Here is a 17,887-nt window from a genome sequence, read left to right as displayed (position 1 = left end):
ATGTGCGGCTGCTTGTTCGCCGAGGCAAACAGACTGATTTAACTAGTAAATAAAGTCACAACACTCTGGCTGAATCTCCGGAGATTTAACCTTAACCCTGGAGAGTGTTGCATAACAGCAACAAACTTGACAGATAAAACACAGGCTGTTAGCACCCTCCCCACACACACACCCACACCCTTACCCCCCTCTCCCCAGTGTTTGACTAGACAGCAGTATCCAAACACAGGGACTCCTCACTACACTGACTTTACAAGGACTAATTACCGGCTGGCACTGAGTGTAGACAGATGGTAGAGAGAGAGAGAGGTGGAGAAGGAGTACACAGGGAGGCAGAGAGAAGATATATTTTGTCGCTCAAGTGTATACGTGAGTGTGTGAGTTGGTGTACATAAGCTAATTTGCGTCAATAATTATCATCCACCCTGCAGCAGACAAAAGGACTGCCTAAACATTATAACTGATGTCTGATGCCAACTCCATTCGTCTTCTGCAACAATGTCAGAGCAGTAGATTACTCCTTTGTTGTTTCTTTCATGTCTCTGTGAATAGAAAGCTAAACTGTACGCCGTTTCCTCCTCCCCCCTCTGAAAAAACAAAGCATGCAAGCATTTTTTCTCACATCAGCAAGCAACACATGTACCATACTTTTCAGCCATACATTTCAGGTACTTTCTGAAATGTCACCATTTAGTGCCATTGTCTGGAACTAAACAACGACTAGATTAGCAGACTAGCAGGGTTTCCAAGTAGTTTTCGAACACGGTAAAGAATTTAGCAGCTAAAAGCCAGATATCACCATCAGGTGTTGGTGCACACCAAGCTAAGTCATGAGTATTGTGAACTACAGTCATATGAAACTTCACGCTAACTAAAGTTGATAATATGTTGGTGTTTAGGTTGACCGGTTGTCAGAATGCACTAGTTCAAGAAAATGACCTCATAGGCACTATGTGCCAGCTATTGCAGCCCCTAGTGGCTGTGTGAATACGTGCATATATAATGTGTGGCATATATATCTTTATGTCACTATTAGGTTGGAAATTCTGTGCTAAGAAACCAACAAAATAGAGCAACAAATGAGACAAATCATAACTTTTCACTAACCCTAACAAAGTGCTGAAAGCTAGCCAAATAATAAAGTGAACTGAAACTAAACAGAGTTTACAAAATGAAAGGGAAACTTTAACTTTATTTAACTTTCTCCTGGTCAAATGTTCAGAGTGTTCTCCCAGCATTCTACCGTTTTCATACTGTTTTACTCTTTTAAGACTGGAAACACTGTTTCAGAAACACTGAAATTAGTAAGATACACCACCACTAACACTGTGTGTTTGGGAGATGTGTTGGTCATTTCAAGAGTAGGTGGTGTATCCAAACTGGAACTTTATTTTATCAATAAACTGAATACATCTTGCTTGATAAAAATAAAAAAAATCAGTGGGAAGTCTGCTTGTTGTCTATTGATAAATGTGAATAAGTGGTTCTCTTATGGGCAGTACGGTAATGCAGTGGTTAGCACCGGTGCCTCGGGCTGTGAACATGCTCGCTGGCTGGAGCTTTACTGTTTAGTTTGCATGTTTTCCTGCGTCTGCTTGGATTTTCCTTGGGTGCTCCGGTTTCCTCCCACAGTCCAAAGACTTGCCTGTTAGGTTAATTCATTATTCTAAATTGGTTGTATGTGTCATGTCGGTTTCAGTGGTCTTTCTGTTTCACTGCGAAAGACTGGCAACCAGCCCAGTGTATCCCACCTCTCAGTCAAGCTAAGGCTCCAGTCACGCAGGCCTAGAGACAACTTGGCAAACCCCCTGCCATCCACCCTTCACTGGACTAATATATATATATATTCCCCAACCAGTTGCTGATCAGTCACAAAGAAGTATTCGGTTCTCCACCTAAACTTCTTTGCAGTTGCTTTGGTCTCTTGAATATTGGCTCCTGTAGTTTGCATGGAAGATGCTGGCTTGTTTGCAAACACTCACCAACTAGTTTCTAAGCAGTAGTGTGATTGTAAACTATAAAGTTGTGCTATTTGAAATGTGTTGCCGCAGTGAGGCACAACTGTTATTCTGAGGCAATAGTTCTACTTTTCTGGTTTAAGTCACACATTTTCCAAGTGTCACTGCCATTTGGTAATTAGTCAGGGACGGTTTGCTTACAAATCTGCATCTTCCATGCAAACTAGGAGTGACTGTGATAACCTCCCAACCAAAGCAATGCAAGGAGGTTTTTTGTGCCAGTGCCCTCTTTACAACCAATGTCACCTGTCAACTGCCAGAAACTTCCAGCAACAACTCACCAACCAATTGGGAAATACACCTTTTACTCCAGTGACTGAGGCCTAAACGGTGACCCTGTAACAATAAGCATACAGGGTACAGATAAGCAATAAAGGCGATGAATGGAGACACTTGCTTAGAGCAGAACAATTGTTAATACTTGAATTATTCCTACAAGTCAAGTCAAAATATTTAATGCTGCTGCAGAGGAAAAAAAAACCCTGAAAGAGACAATAAAATACTCAAACTAACTTTTCCTGTATCTAAATGTAACAAAGCGTCTCTTTGGAATAATTAAATCTGTGTGCTGTTTTCAGGCTCTGGTGCCCTCCTTTAGTCTAAACCTCGGCTGTAGTTGAGTTATTTCTCTTACTGTCTGTGCACTTTGCACTTCTCCTCTCCTCCCGCTGAACTCAAGCCTTCGCATTTTTCAGCCCTCTCCCGCTTTTTCAGCATGACTCCCCTTCCTCAACCCTCAGTTATTCCTTCTCTGCATCCCCCCATTTCTCTCTCCTCGCACCCCTCTCGTTAGCCGGGTATAAATCTCCAGAACTAACCCAGTAATTTAACCAATTAGCATCTCAGATATGAAGGTGGCATCTAAATTACGACGGTGCAGAATAGTGATGCATGTGGCCCCGGCTGCTGAATTTACAACCTCTCGTTACATATTCAACCAGCATAAATCAAGCGTTCCCCACTGACACACGGCCTTATGGGTAGGCACGGGCCGAGGTGGAGGGAACAGTCCCGGGGATGCGAGTTAGTTAATCATGTGGAAATAAGAAGCATAACCTAGATTCGCAGACACACATACACACCAATAAAACACATCGTAAACCTTTCTGAATACACACTTTTCCAGATACACACTCACATACACACATGCTTGAAAAAACAATATATTATATAAACAAACACAAACAAAACAAAGTAATCACAAAATTAAAAACAATGCAACACAGAATCTAAGCACAGATGTTTTGTTTTAGGCACCTCCCTCACCTTCCCTCTCTTCCTCTACCTCCTGCCAACACACGCACACACACACACACACACACACACACACACACACACACACACACTCCTGCCTAAATGAGTGTTTCCGTGTGTTGATGGGCAAGACAAAGAGCCCATGCAGTAACCAATGCGTGTGTGTGTATGTATGTGTGAAGGCTTGTGTGCCTCTGTTGTTATCTCAGCGCGTGGTTTCAGCAGCGGTGCGGGGCGTCTGGTCCTCACAGCGGCGGTGGCGACAGCGAGTGAGTGATAACTGTAGTAAAAGTGTAGTAAACAGTCTGAGTGATGGCGGCTGTCGGCGGGGCCAATTGAGCGTGTGACATCAGCCGTGACACATCAGTGGAGAAGCACAACGGTAATGACAGCATCGCCACGCAGTGCGCTCAGGCTATCTGTTACTGCTTAACAGCCGCCACACACGCACGCACGCAGGCACAGACACCGCACACACACACATATAGTCGTTGATGGGGATAAATCTGACTTTCAGCTGCTGAGAACCTGCAATTGCTCTGAAACTGCTTCCAAGTCATGAGAGAGAATTTGTGTTTTTCCGTATGGGGGAAGGTTAGAGGAAACTCAAAGCAGGGGAATCTTAGGGTTTAGGTGTAGCTGAAGGGTGAAAGGTCATGAGCTCGACTCCCTGGAGAAACACTACAAATACTGCTGCTCCCGCTCTGAGCATCATTATAACCCCCCACATACACAGACACCACATACCACAAATCATTATAACATGTAGTCTTATAATGAGCTGGTCACCTTCTAAACCTTCTAAAAACTAATCCCCTGATGCCTCTTTCTCACACTCTCACCTACCAGCCTCCCATGAGACCCGCCGACTGCAGGGGTCTCATAATTAGACACAGGGACACGGATATGGGAAATACAGACTCATTCAGCACTGAATGAAGACTATGGACCACATTTAGACAATACTTAATGTAAAAAGTTAGGACAGACACTCCTGTGAGTCAACTAAACTATCAGGTAAACAGTTAGGCTATCTATCAGTGTGTTCCATTTGAAGTCAGAAGTCGGAATTTCTCAGATTCCAATCGGAGTTTTCAACTGGAGTATCCCCGGCTTCACAATCCAACATGGCAGCAGTGCATGTAAATAGTAGTAAAACTGTGAATCTTTGCAGCCACTATTGTCTATTTATGACTCGCAAAATAAGCCATGCACAGCGCACTGACCATGAACATGCCACAGCTGTGCTTTGAAATCACAAGCATTGTCCTGTCTTGCTAGTGTTGTTTGAATGGCTCCAAACAAATCCTCTTTTGCCTTACGTTTTCTACTTTACCACTGGAACATTCTCATCTCAGCAATGACGTCACTCCGAACTCTGACTTTTGAGGAAATGAGCATCATGGGAGTTCTTTTCATTAGATTGTCGTTGAAGTTCAGTCTAACAAATTCTCGTCCTTTAATCTTTTGATGCATCATGTTGCATCATTAGCAAATGACTAGAGAACAAATACGACTGTAACCTCCAAGTAGCTGGGAAAAATTGCAGGTTACACGCTGAATTTTTTCACACTCAGAACCAGTTGCAAGTAGTTGCGGCAACTGCTTTCGATTGCATAGGTCGCCTCATGGGAGGCAACCTCTCCATACGACTAAGGTCCAACTCAGACTGACTCCAGTCACTCTCAGACAGACTGGCAAAGGTGTGAAATCTGAGTCAGTCTGTGCTGATGAGTGCAACTGCGACGCGTCTCCTGCAGTAGGGGACTCGACTCAGCCAGTTGCCACCTGCTTGGTTTCTGGTCATATCCCAGTATTGAAGCAAGGTTGCTGAGCCCCTATGTCACCGTTCTGCAGCTGCACCTTGACAATATTTGTGGAAGAACTTCTGATTTTCTGTTTCACATCTGTGAGGTTCTGGCTGGATTCTGAATGTAAGTAATTAGTGTTAATTTCTGCATGTGTAGACGGCAACAGATTTGTGATTTTCACCAATTTGTTGTAAACTGATTGCACAAAATTGATTTATTTTATTATTTTGAAGGCAACAACTGGTGCCCATCTTTTAAGCAACCATTTCAAAAGCAACAAGAGCTCAAGTTCATCGCACACGGTCGCAGTAATTTTGGTTGTGCCGTGGTCTCCCTAGTGTGACTGTAGCACAGGACACTATATTTCTAATGAGATGACATCACTCGGGTTTTCAGTTTTTATGGTAAACGTCTGTAAAAAAAATACGTTCAGCAAGAACTGTCAGCAGTGAGGTTTGTGGGTAAGAATTAGTGGTGACTGCTCCCTGCCGAGAAATATCACATGTTGCCAGCTGAAAGTGCTTCCAGGAGGATCTTGTTTCCATAAAGACACGTGACGAAGGCATCAGAACTAACATGGAAGACAGTGAGACATTCACCAGTGCTCTTCTAACATCTCCTTATCCACGACTACATAGTTGATGTTTATTTACTAAAGAACCACACAGGAGATGTCATATTAGTGAGTTATCACCAGGTAATTATGCATTCATAATTAAACAAACCGATTTAACTCAACACTTTCTTCTTCTTCTTGTGTCGTTTGCGATTAAAACTGTAATTGCTCATTAATTACTCATCACTCCATGATAAGGTGCTGTTTTTCTGCTGCCTAGAGGAGGGAAACATCATACATAGTAGTTACTTATGAATCATAAAAAACTATGACTATGATGCCTCACTTTACATAAAAGGGAAAAAGAGGCTGTAATTACCAGTACATCCCTATTTCTGAGTAAATACGTGCTACTGAGTAACTTAGTAATTACTTCCTACTTCCTAGTTCTCAATTACTATGTTACCATGTATTTCTCTGTTATCTCAAAGGAAAGTCATATTATTTTATACCCTCTAGGCTTTTGTTATTAATTAAATGATCAATTTTAATTTTACAGGCAAAAAATTAGAAACAATTTCTCCTTTTTATGTATAAGTATCACAGCGTCATGACAGAAATATGGCGTTTGCAGCATAAAACTCACATAACAGGTGGTATTTTTAGCCAATAAAAAGACTGTGATGCTTAACATAGAAACAAGAATAAAAATGGGTCCATCATAAAAACATTACATGTGGCCATCATTATCTGAATTATAGTTTTGGACATAATTTTGTGGACGTTAATATGACTAAGGTGTTTGAATGTTGTTTTTCTGTCTGTTAACGCAAGGAACCAAGTTTTTGCCACCTTTCGGCTTTAGGGGCAGTTTCTCATAAAAGCCAGCATTATAAATACTATGATAAGACCAGTTAAGTTTATGCCAGACCCACAGGTCACAGAGAAGAAATGCAGATTTAGAGAAAAAAAAAGAAAACTTCTTTCATTTTAAATAAACACCCGGATGATAGACGCGGATTTGAGACTCAAGCCTGCAAACACCTACGCAGCCTGACCCGAGTTCAAGTGTTTCTATCTCTCTTTCTCTCGCTCCGAGAAAGATACAGACGCAGAGGGAGAGAGAGGGAGAGAGCAGCATTTAACCTCAGAGGGTCAGACTGAAAAAATAAAAAATCAGCTGAAATTCTCTGTGATCAATATGTCCAAGAAATGCACACACCCACACAGTGCTGCCACGGAGGACACCCATGAGCATCAGCACTCAGATACACATGAGCCATCCCTAATAAGCGCACACAAGCTAAAAAAACCTAAACACTTCACTGTAACACACACACACACAGGCACAGTGGAAGAAGAGCTGGCCACAGCTGCGCTCTCCTCATGAGCGCAGCACTAACTGACGGCTAATCGATTAGTGCTTGGTGACCTCTGACCTCACTAGCTTCCTGTCTGACAGATTACACCTCCGCAGTTCCATAGGACTGCATTCGCCTGCCTCGTTTTGTGTGTGTGTGGTTTTGGGTTTTCGTTATTTTTTTTGTCTCCACAATGGAACAAAAATAACAGAAACATCTCTCAAAGCAGGGTGATCCATCTCATAATCCCCACATGCGTGAACTTGCATGTACAGTAAATGTGTGATTATGTGAGTCAAGGAATTTTCTTTTTTTTTTTTTCTTGTCAATAGCAGCGCAAAACATAGTGTTTGTTGTTGTTTGGGCGTGTGCTATGTGTTACTGTGGTGACACAGACGGTGCGCAGATCAGGCAGCTCAGACTGGGAGGGGTGATGTGTGTGTGTGTTCATGTGTGTGTGTGTGTGTGTTAGGAGGTAGATAACAATGCCCCTCTCGGCAGGACACTGGTGCTCTCTTCCTGGTTTGCTTTACACGGGAAACACTGCCCCAACACACACACACAGACACACACAGAGGCACACACAGATATTTATACCTGTATGGGTTGCAATGACTTCACCAGCTCGCCCTGCACAGCCAAACAAAGGGAAACAACAGCAAACCAGTGTCCCTTCAAAACACACACACACACACAAATAGAGGAGAGTGTAGAGCTTGCAGACTCAGCCGTCCGTTAGATGAGACAAGGTTAGCGTTTTTATTCCGACACGGCTATTAATAATGAAATGATGCATGGCTGGCACATTCGTACTCTCCTCCCCTTTCCTCTCCTCTCTTCTCTTCTACAAATTCCTTCTTACAGTTGTACAAACTCTCATACAGTAGGTAAACACACTCCTGCTCAGCCTCCCAAAACACATCAACCACAAGTTCACTTTGTGGTAAAGGGGGGGAAAAAATTCCACGTCTCATCAGTGTGTCAGTTAACAAGTATATATATGTATGTGTGTGTAATCTGCAGGGAGTTTCCAGATAAACTAAATGTGTTTGCTTTTTAATGACAGAGCTTAAGATATTCACACACACATGCACACACGCCACCGCCAACCACCTATCATGAATGAGCCACTCTGTATGCTTACCTCAATTCCATGTGTGTGTGTGTGTGTGTGTGTGTGTGTGTGTGTGTGTGTGTGTGTGTGTGTGTGTGTGTGTGTGTGCGCGTGTGTGGAAGAGAGACTAATCGCTGTCCAGTAATAGGAGCATGCTAAGAGAGATCTCTGTGTAGGAGCCCAGAGGCCTTTAGCCACAGTCTCATCGCCCACCTGGAGGTTATCCACATACCACACCAATGCACGCGCTCACACGACAGCTAGTCTTTTGTTAGCCTGCCAGAGAGCCACAGAAGTCAGTCCATTGGTAGGTTACATAATCACTCTCTGACTTAATTAATCAGTAAGTTTGTTGATCAATCAGCCAAGTTAATTAGTCATTCAGCTAATTTGTCAGTTAACTAAATGAAAAGGCGTGCCTTCTGTTCCACGTCGGGATTTTTTCCCCTTACCTGATGTGATAACACACTATGGCGTCTATACAGTGCACTGTGAGGCTTGAACTAATTTCTGAGACAATGTGTCGACTCTACAGATTCAAAAGTCTTTTACGTGCCTACGTAAAAAAAATTTTTTTTAGTAGCTTAAATCCATGCCCTCATCGCCTTTGCAGAGCTGAACATGAATTTGGGTAAAAATTCAATTAAACTCCTCTTTAAATATTTATACGTTTACTATGTCAGAGATTGAAATATTTGAACACTTGGTTTTTTACATCCTCAATGGGCACATTTTTCATTGTGCAGTTTAGTAGTCAAATATTTATTACTGGACAAAAAAAAAAAAAAAAAATCCAGTGCACCACTCACCCGCTGCTGAAAACAGTTGTCGTTTTTGACAACAAGCAGACACCTAAAGTAATCGAGGCATCACAACAGCTTTGAAAGGAACAGATGGGAAAATCTTTGAGACCCTCGTGTCGTGTTTGTAGCTTTTAGGGTAACGTGATCCCTGCCTAAGGGTGGTTATGTGCACTGGGGTGGGGGGTGGGGAGTACCGGGCGACAGGAGCAGGAAGGGGAGGATGAGAGAGGTGAAAAAGGAGGAAATGGGGAGAAAAGAAAAAGGAAAAAGGTGTATGTGTGTGTGGGGGGGTACATATTACACATCTGTGTGGACTCTCTTCAGTTTTGCCCTTTGGCAGTTTTCTTCCTGATACTCCACGCCCGATTCAAATGATACAGAAATGGTAAATGGTAAATGGCCTGTATTTGTATAGTGCTTTACTAGTCCCTAAGGACCCCAAAGCGCTTTACACTTCCAGTCATCCACCCATTCACACACACAAGCCTGATGGAGAAACTTGGCTCTTAAAAATAAGTTGGAATTAGAATTATTCCAATTTACAGACAATACAAAGGAAAATGTTCGGGGGGAAAATGAAAAGAAGAAGAAAAAGTAGATAGACAAAGACAACAACACATATCTCCATCTCTGAACCTAAACAAGCTCCTCTGCGTTAGTTTAGACAGTTAGAGGAAATGAAAATGTGTGTGTGTGTGTCTGTGTGTGTGCATGCATGTGTGTGTGTGTGTGTCCATTAAAACAAGCAGTCAAACTAAATCAGCAAGTAATGTGAATGCCGAGCTTCTAAATGCTGGGACAGGTGCAGACTGAGAGGCTAAATGAGAGAAATGAATAAAACATAGTCCTCTCTGCCTCTTTCTCCCTCTCTCTTATACACTGTTAAATACACACACACAAACACAGACAGAGAGAGAGAAGTGAACAGTGGCATTATGTCAATAGTATGAATAATTCCCAGCACCGATGACCTTTAACACAGGAAGTGATACTGCAGAGCGTGAGCTGAAAAGAAAGAATCAGCCTCAAATAATTAAATAAGTGTGTGTTTATGAAGTGCGAGACATCTTCACAAACCAGCCAAAGAACCTCAATGTCATCCTCCACACTCACGGAAACACCGAGAATAAATGATGAAGAAGTTTATCTGGTTAAATTCATTTACATTATCCTCCCAAAAAAGTGCAATAAACTTTATAACCACCTAAAAATGACTATATTTGTTGATGCAATCTGTATCGGTAAATAATGTCACAAAGAGAACATCTCACAGGACTTATGGCACCAAAAAGGTTAACTTCATGGAAGCGTGTTTACTGAACTGACCATTTCTAATGGCAGTGACAATAAAAATAGAAAAAAATAGGAAATTAAGAAAATTCAAATTAAGTAACCATAACCGAGCCAGTGAAACTGATGGAAGCAGACAAACCTGGCAACCCAAAGGCAAATGATGCCACTTCTCCCCCCAAAAAACGAGACAACACTACATCTTTCGTAAAGATACAAAAAAACAGCAAATTCTTAGAACAAGATGAAAGTAAAATCAAAGAAATTTAACTCTGTCAGACCAAAACAACTCTCGGGATTTATCTCAGAGAAACAGAAGAACTAGAAGAAGTGAAAAACCACCACTTTGAATGTCTTCTTCACCATCGACAGTGTAAAACCATGATACTGCACTGCACTGTCATGTTGGCTTATATATAAAGTTTCTTTAGTCATTTGTGTCTTATTCAGTATATATACAACCAAGCATTGGCGTTTTTCCAGGAAAAAAAATCAATAGCTGACATTGGAACCTTTAATTTTTGGATTATGCCTTAAAAATAGCATCTGTGATTTTCAGCTGCCTCTTCAATTTAAAAAAAAAGAAAAAGAAATCCAATGTGCTGTTAATGCAATTTTCTTACATTGTACAGTTCATTATTGTACCTGTACCTAATTATGCTGATGCCAAGCAAAGCAAATTAGAATTTGAGAGGATGAAGATCTGAAGGAAACCAGGGCAAAGACAGAAAAGAGCGATGAGGACGGGTCAAGAAAGGAGGAGGCATATTCTCTCACAGTCTATTTTAGATGTGTGTGTGTGTGTGTGTGTGTGTGTGTGTGTGTGTGTGTGTGTGTGTGTGTGTGTGTGTGTGTGTGTGTGTGTGTGTGTGTAGGCTACATGTCAGACAGTGACAGTTGAGCGAACAGTGACATACCAGGTTGGCAGAGATATTTTGGTAACTAGGACAAGTGAGAGTGAGAGGGAGAGAGCAATAGTGAGGAAGACAAAGGCGGAAAAGATGAAGAGATCGTTTAGAAGATCCCTCTCACTTTCTGTCGCCTTTCTTCACCTCACCCCTCCATCCGCCCTCCCTCCTCCTCCGCCTCCTCCTCTCTCCTCTTCTATCTGATTGACAGCGCCCCCTCCTCACCCACCCTGTGCTCTTTGATTGACAGGACTCCCCAGACTGAGGCTCTTATCCCCCTGAAACAAACCTGGCTCTGCTCCTCCTCCTTTCTCTCTTCTGTCTGCCTAGACAAGCTCCCACTCTCCCCCCCCTCCCCCCCCTTACTCCTCCTTTCTTCCTTCTGCTCCCTCTAAATGCCATCTTATCATCTTCACCTCCTCTTTCTGTCATCCCTCCATCCCTTCCTCTTTCCCATCATCTCTTGCTCAAGCTCTGACCCCTCTTAACCCTATAGATTACACACACACACACACACACACACACACACACACACACAGGGAACCCCTTAAACCCCGAGGCTTATGTGGGCCCCTTTAGACTTTGAGAGGACACATACATTCACACACACTGGTATCCGTAGCACCCCTACACACAGAAAAACACACACTCAAACTGCCTTCCTCGCGCCGCGACACTCGTCTAAGCCCTGAACACACACCACCTGAGACTATAACCCCCTCAAACTGCTCACACACGCACAGTCTGAGCCTATTAAGCCAATTGTAGCAGTCTAAACAGGCACAAAGCTGAGCAGTGAGGTAGGTAACCCCTCAGGGCCACGGAGACGAAAACAGAGTCAAAGAAAGAAAAAAGGAGGTTGGGAGAGGGAGCAAAGCAGAGGGGTGTGGAGAGAGAGGGTGAGGTGAAGCAGAGGCACAGAAAAAAGGGAGGAAAAGGAGGAAGCGAGAAAGGGGGAAGTGGAAGTGATGGAGGAAAGTAAGAGAAAAGGGGATGATGAGGATGCTGAGTGATTAAAAAAAAGACAGTAAGAGTTACAAGTAGAAACTGAATGGCAGTCACACACACATAGACACACACACCCAGAGGAGAAGAGTGGTTGTGGCTCTTTAGGAGTCAAGCAGGCGTATGATAGGATAGCGTTGCATGTCGTTAACCCTATATTAACCCTGAGAGGCAGTGGGATGCTCAGTGTGCTATAACAAGGATTAACTGGGCCACACACACTCACAGATACACTCATACGTACATGGTACGATGGGCTAGCTGTCAGTCACACACATGTGCGCACAAGGACTGAGAGACACGCAATGAGCTGTCAGTCACTCTCTTTAATGGTTCGCACAGACAAATGTTTGAATTTGTTAAAGCATGAGTAATGTGTTTAAATGAGCGTGAGCCTTAACTCTGTTCACATGTCGATGTAATGTTTAAATGGTATGTAAATAAGTGTGCTTATGCATATCTCTTCATCTGCCAGTAACCCACTGCAGACTTGGCTGTAGCAACATTTTGGAGCCTTTTCTCTCTACTGTGCGCTGTATATGCTATAATGTAATATCAGTTTCACTTGGCTGAAACCATCCCTGCAGAAGCGTTGGGCAGCATTTATACCATGCAACAGTATCCAGGTCTTAGGGCAGTGGTTTCTTTTCTTTCTGAGAGCTTTCTTTCCAATTTTATGCTGATATGGGGCTCGTTTTAATGTGAGTGCAGATACTCTTCTTTCCTCCAGCATCTCCACAAAAGCCTTTGCTGTTGTTCTGGGATTCGTTTGCACTGTTCACACATTAGTTTCACGGAAACAGAATGCATCTCCTTCCTAAGTATTACGACTGTTGCCCGATCCCATGGTATTTATACTTACATACTATTGTTTGTACAGATGAACATGGTATCTTTCAGGAAATTGCTCACGAGGATGAACAAGGCTTCTGGAACGTCACAATTTTTTTCCAGTGTCGGGGCAGTTTCCTTTGGTTTTCCCATGATGTCAAGCAAAGGGGCCAAGACACACATCGCACTGACTCTGATGATGCTGATTAGCTCATCACAGGCTTCTAACGCTAGTGAGCAAGGTTTCAAGCTGTTTTAATAGCACACTTACTTAAAGTGCCTGGCAAAGTATGTGGACTGGTGGTCCATACATTCACGTGGAAAAGAAAGTTTCTACAGGACTCTATGTATTCCTTTGAAAAACTAAATTGTCGTATGTCTGTATGACTTTGTCAGCCTTTTGCATTGTGAAGGACTTAATTGTGGAGGAAAATCAGCCCACTCTTCCTTACAGCATTGCTTCAGTTCACTGAGGTTTTTGCACAGCTCGCTTAAGGTCCCACCACAGTATTTCAGTCAGGTTGAGGTTTGGACTTTGACTTGACCATTGCAACACCTTCATTCTTTTCTTTTTCAGCCATTCTACTGTAGATTTTCTGCTCTGTTTGAGATCATTGTCCTGTTGCATGATCCATTTTCAGCAAAGCTTTAGCTGTCAGGCTTGGCTGCTGTGCATTACAACCAAACATCTCCAATTTGGTCTCATATGTCCAAAGGACATTGTTACAGAGGTTTTGTGGTTTGTTCAGATGCAACTTTGCAAACCCAAGCCGTGAATAAACGCCCCAGACCACCAAACTGCCAAAACATCTTCTTCTATAGAGGCGCTCACATCTGCTGACGGTCAGTTAAGTGCATTAGCGTCCATCATCCCACATTTTCACATAACTATAAATCCAATGCGGAGCTTGGCATGTGCACATCTGCATGTTGTAGCTTCATACTATCACCAGAGGGCAGTGTAAAAAAAACAGATCACAGACAAGAATGTGGGATACTCTTGTTTATGTTTGTGCTGTTTTTGGTCTTTTAGTTGAGCCGTTAAAAAGAAGGAATTTATCACAGACATCTTTGTAGCGAAGACGCCATTTTTTGTTTCATTTCTTCTTCATCCCGAAACATTGGCATTACCTTTCAGTTCAAGCCAAATTGTCAACCAATCCGGATTGTACCTTTGTAACTATTATAACTAAATGCAGCATACACTTGAGTATGTATAACCACAGATGCAGGGGGATATATCTGCTAAGCCCTTAATGTTTTCATTGTAACTGTTTAAAATAACTATTAAAGTTACATTTTGAATATTTCTTTGGAGTGGGTGAGTTAATTCGAGCTCTACTTCTGTTTACAATCAATGACACTTTAAGCTGTCATTTTGACTTTGCCTCATTCTCTCTCCACATGTTTGCGTCAAACAGCAGAGCTCCAGATGTTACACCAAGAGGCTGTGAACCACTGCAAAGTGGAGGGGGCAACAGGAAGTATCCCACGGTATCCACGGTAACCTTGACATTCCATCTTGACCAAGTTCCCTGACATCTCCCACAATTCACTCCGCTTTTCTCCTCCTGCCGTGGAAAATGAGACGTACACCCCCTGTGTGTGCGCGCACACACACACACACTTCAATAGTCATCAAGCATCAATGTAACAAACAGTGACACACGTATTATGATTATGCAGCTATTACTTTGTCAGTTTGTGTCTAATATATCAGCTATTCTTTTAGGGGCCAAACCCAAGCCTTAGCCATGAATCCACACACGCAGATTACATACACACTTTCTAGGCAAATATATAAAAGGCTGTAAGCTGAGACGTTTGAGATAGCCGACAAAACAGGAGAATTGGGCGGTGGTGTGGCAATACTTATAATATCCTTCACGAACACACAAATGCACGTATAGCGTATGACACACGCACACGTTTGTGCACTTAATAAGATTTCTCCAAACACAAAGAAAAAGAGGAAAGAGGAGTTTTGCACCGTATAGAGCGAAACCTTGTACATCCCCTCCAAAGTGGCGAGAATAAAGAATCTCATTCATGCCAAATTATCCCTGTAATAACCTTTATGACCTCTGTTTGCGGCGCTGATCACACTGATGTTTGTCTTTATGAACCTTTAGTGAAGAAGCACTGAAGGACAGTCTGTAGATACAAAGCTGAGAGTCTATGGTGTGATTACTGTTCATCAGACGCTCATAAGCCACAATATTTAAACCTCAGTTTCAATTGTGTGGTTCCTCACGCCACACAATGGGGGTATGCTTAGGGTAGGGCATGGGAACACTGTCAGTGGATCGTCTGGGTCCTGTAAGTTGTGGAGTGTTTCCTCCGTATATCTCACTTGGTCTAGCACATCTTACATGCAGTATGATTGGACTGGAATCTGGAAATCTGGATATCCCGAGGCAGGGTCAAAACCCCGAACTCTTTGTCGTGTTTCTTGAGCCATTCCAGAGAAGTCTTTGCAAGAGTACTAGTGCCTCAGGGAGTGTGCTTGGACTGCAACAGTGTCTAGATGCTGTGAAAGTAATATCCACATGAATGCCGGCACCCACTGCACTGCAACAAGAAGATCTGAGGTATTTACCTCATCTGTCAGTGCTTTTAATGTTGCAGATGATCAGCTTATATTATAATTGCCAAAAATCTTTCACAAACTGAAACTTAAACATCTGGTCATGGTGAAGTAAGAAAAAAAAGAAACACTTGGTACAAATCTGCAGGAATATGATATTTTGTACAGTGATTTAAGTTGTGTAACAATGTGGTGACAGGGAGTAGAATATTTCACTCCTCTTCCTATGAATTACTCAAACACATGCAGACAGACCGACAGAACTGCTCGCACAGGGTTAAAACAACTGCCAAGGAGAAATCAGATTAAAATGAGGTTGGATCTTATTTCAGTTTTTCTCTGTCACTTTTTTTTTGTTCTTCTTCGCTCATGACCCACTTTTCTGTGCTGCTGCAGGAGAGACAGAAAGAGGGGTGGGGTGGATGTTAAGGGAGGGATAACTTCAGTCCTCTCCTGTGACAGACAGAAGGGAAGAAAGAGAGCGACAGACAGACAGAGACGAGCGGCAGGAAAACAACAGACGACTCCTGCTAGTGAGCTGCTTTGTGTTTCGCTTGACGTAGAGGAAACACACATTCATCTGAGCACTCAAGTCTGAAAGTGCGCCTTTGGGATGTAACAGAGCAGCTGATGTGTATTTGTGTCCCCTCTGCAAAGATCGATGATTACGTTACTAGAGTGCGCATGTACATGCAGATAAAACCTGTGTGTGTGTGTGTCTGCAAGTGTAATTCCACACTGTCACCACCCACTCATGAGTCCTGCTGTTTGACTTATAAAAGCAAAATTGGTTTCTCAAATGCTTCCCGTGCATCTGAGGCCGCTGATTCTATCGAGGAGTGACAGCAGCTCATCCAAACACACAAACATCCTGTCCCACCGCGCCGTTCAAACGGGTCAGCGCACAAACCCTCGTCCACTGTGTGTCTGTGGGTGTGCGCAAGTGTGTGCGTAAGGAGAGAGAGAGAAGAGGCAAAGTGAGAGACAGTACCTGTCGATGATAACAGGGTCTGAGGGTGTCTCATTACGGTTTCCACAGCTCTTCTTGTCACAGCACCGACTACGGGAAGAGAAAAGAAGACCGTCAGGGAAGAAGACACAGGGCAAAGTGGGGGGAAATTTGGGCATAGGGTACATTTTATGGAATTTCCAGATTAGAGGTTTAAGTGGGAGTGTTGCAGTGCGTGCCTTTCGTCTGCACTGATAAAACAAATTTATTACAACATCTGCAGAATTTGTCCCAATCTGTCGAAAACAGGCCATAGTGAATTTTACTGAAAGTCTTTCAGAGAAATCTGCCCTGAAAGCAAGGATAAAAATAGACCTGCAAGACAAGGAAAGTGACTGTATAGCAGGATCTGAAGGAAATACACTGTGGGATCGCTGCTTTAACAAATACATTAAAAAAGACACTGCCGGATTTATTGTTGGTCGTGGTTTGTCTCACTAGTGGGTAATTTGTTGCTGTGGTCACTGCCTAGCATTTCTTTTTTCCATTTTCTCCACTTTTTACTGCTGAGCTGGTTGATATTCATTACCAGTGTTCCCAGTATAAGGTGCACCTTTAACCACAGTTTGCCCATCTGGCTCAAACAATCAACTATTAAGATAGTAGTTTCATCCGAATCCCAACAACCTCTCAAACATTCAGGTTTTTAGGATTGGGCTCAAATAGATGATTTAATTTTGCACAGCACATTATAAGAACTACGCAGGTAGTAATTTAGCTGAATAGCAAAATAATATAAAGATAAGTTCCAGAGCTCCAGGCACCAAGATCGTGTTTTGGCTTAAAACTGATCTTTTAACAACCTTAACCAGATGTTGCAAAGCTCCATTTTCCATTTTGCAAGATTGCCAGGACTCCTGCCCCTACATTACACACGCATATACTAACATTACATGCTAGGTCACAATTTTACAGCGTTTATTGTAAAACACCATGCTTTGTGCTGTGGAGAGCCACAACACTTTTTCCTATGAAACTAGATTGTAATGGGGCATTACACCTATTTTCATAGCCCATGAAGGTGACTGCATAATATGATTGTAACTCTGGGGTTTTGTAAAGTCTCAGAATAATAACCTCTCCTGGTGTCAATATGATACTGTTGGGGTTATGAAAGGTTAATTAGTTAAAATCCCCTCCACATGTGTTGCAAGAAAATGTTTTCATGAGTACGTAATTAACAAGCTGAGATCATTTAGATGCTTATAGTCAAGTTTTTTCCAAAGGCAACATAACCAACAGCATAATCGCCTGGAAATCGAGCGCGAAAAGTCCATCCTAATTGTACTGATGAACCATCAGGTAAAGTGGAGATGGAAACAAAAAAGAAGCCCAAGGCT

General features: G+C 42.6%; 1 protein-coding gene across 5 annotated transcripts in view; it reads right to left on the bottom strand.

Moving 5' to 3' along the window:
* The window catches only part of LOC309715940 (transcription factor COE1), a 92,124-nt gene that overhangs the window by 62,520 nt on the left and 11,717 nt on the right, over window positions 1-17,887 (bottom strand). For all 5 annotated transcript variants that reach the window (XM_082549455.1, XM_082549456.1, XM_082549458.1 and 2 more), the window contains exon 6: window positions 16,530-16,598. In XM_082549455.1, the coding sequence (XP_082405581.1) occupies window positions 16,530-16,598 (69 nt within the window). The remainder of the gene's footprint in view (window positions 1-16,529; window positions 16,599-17,887) is intronic.

The sequence above is a fragment of the Aulonocara stuartgranti genome (genome assembly GCF_965226115.1).
Source record: "Aulonocara stuartgranti genome assembly, chromosome: 10".
Lineage (NCBI taxonomy): Eukaryota > Metazoa > Chordata > Actinopteri > Cichliformes > Cichlidae > Aulonocara > Aulonocara stuartgranti.
The sequence above is the reverse complement of the archived record's forward strand: the minus strand, read 5'-3'. Positions and strand labels throughout refer to the sequence as shown.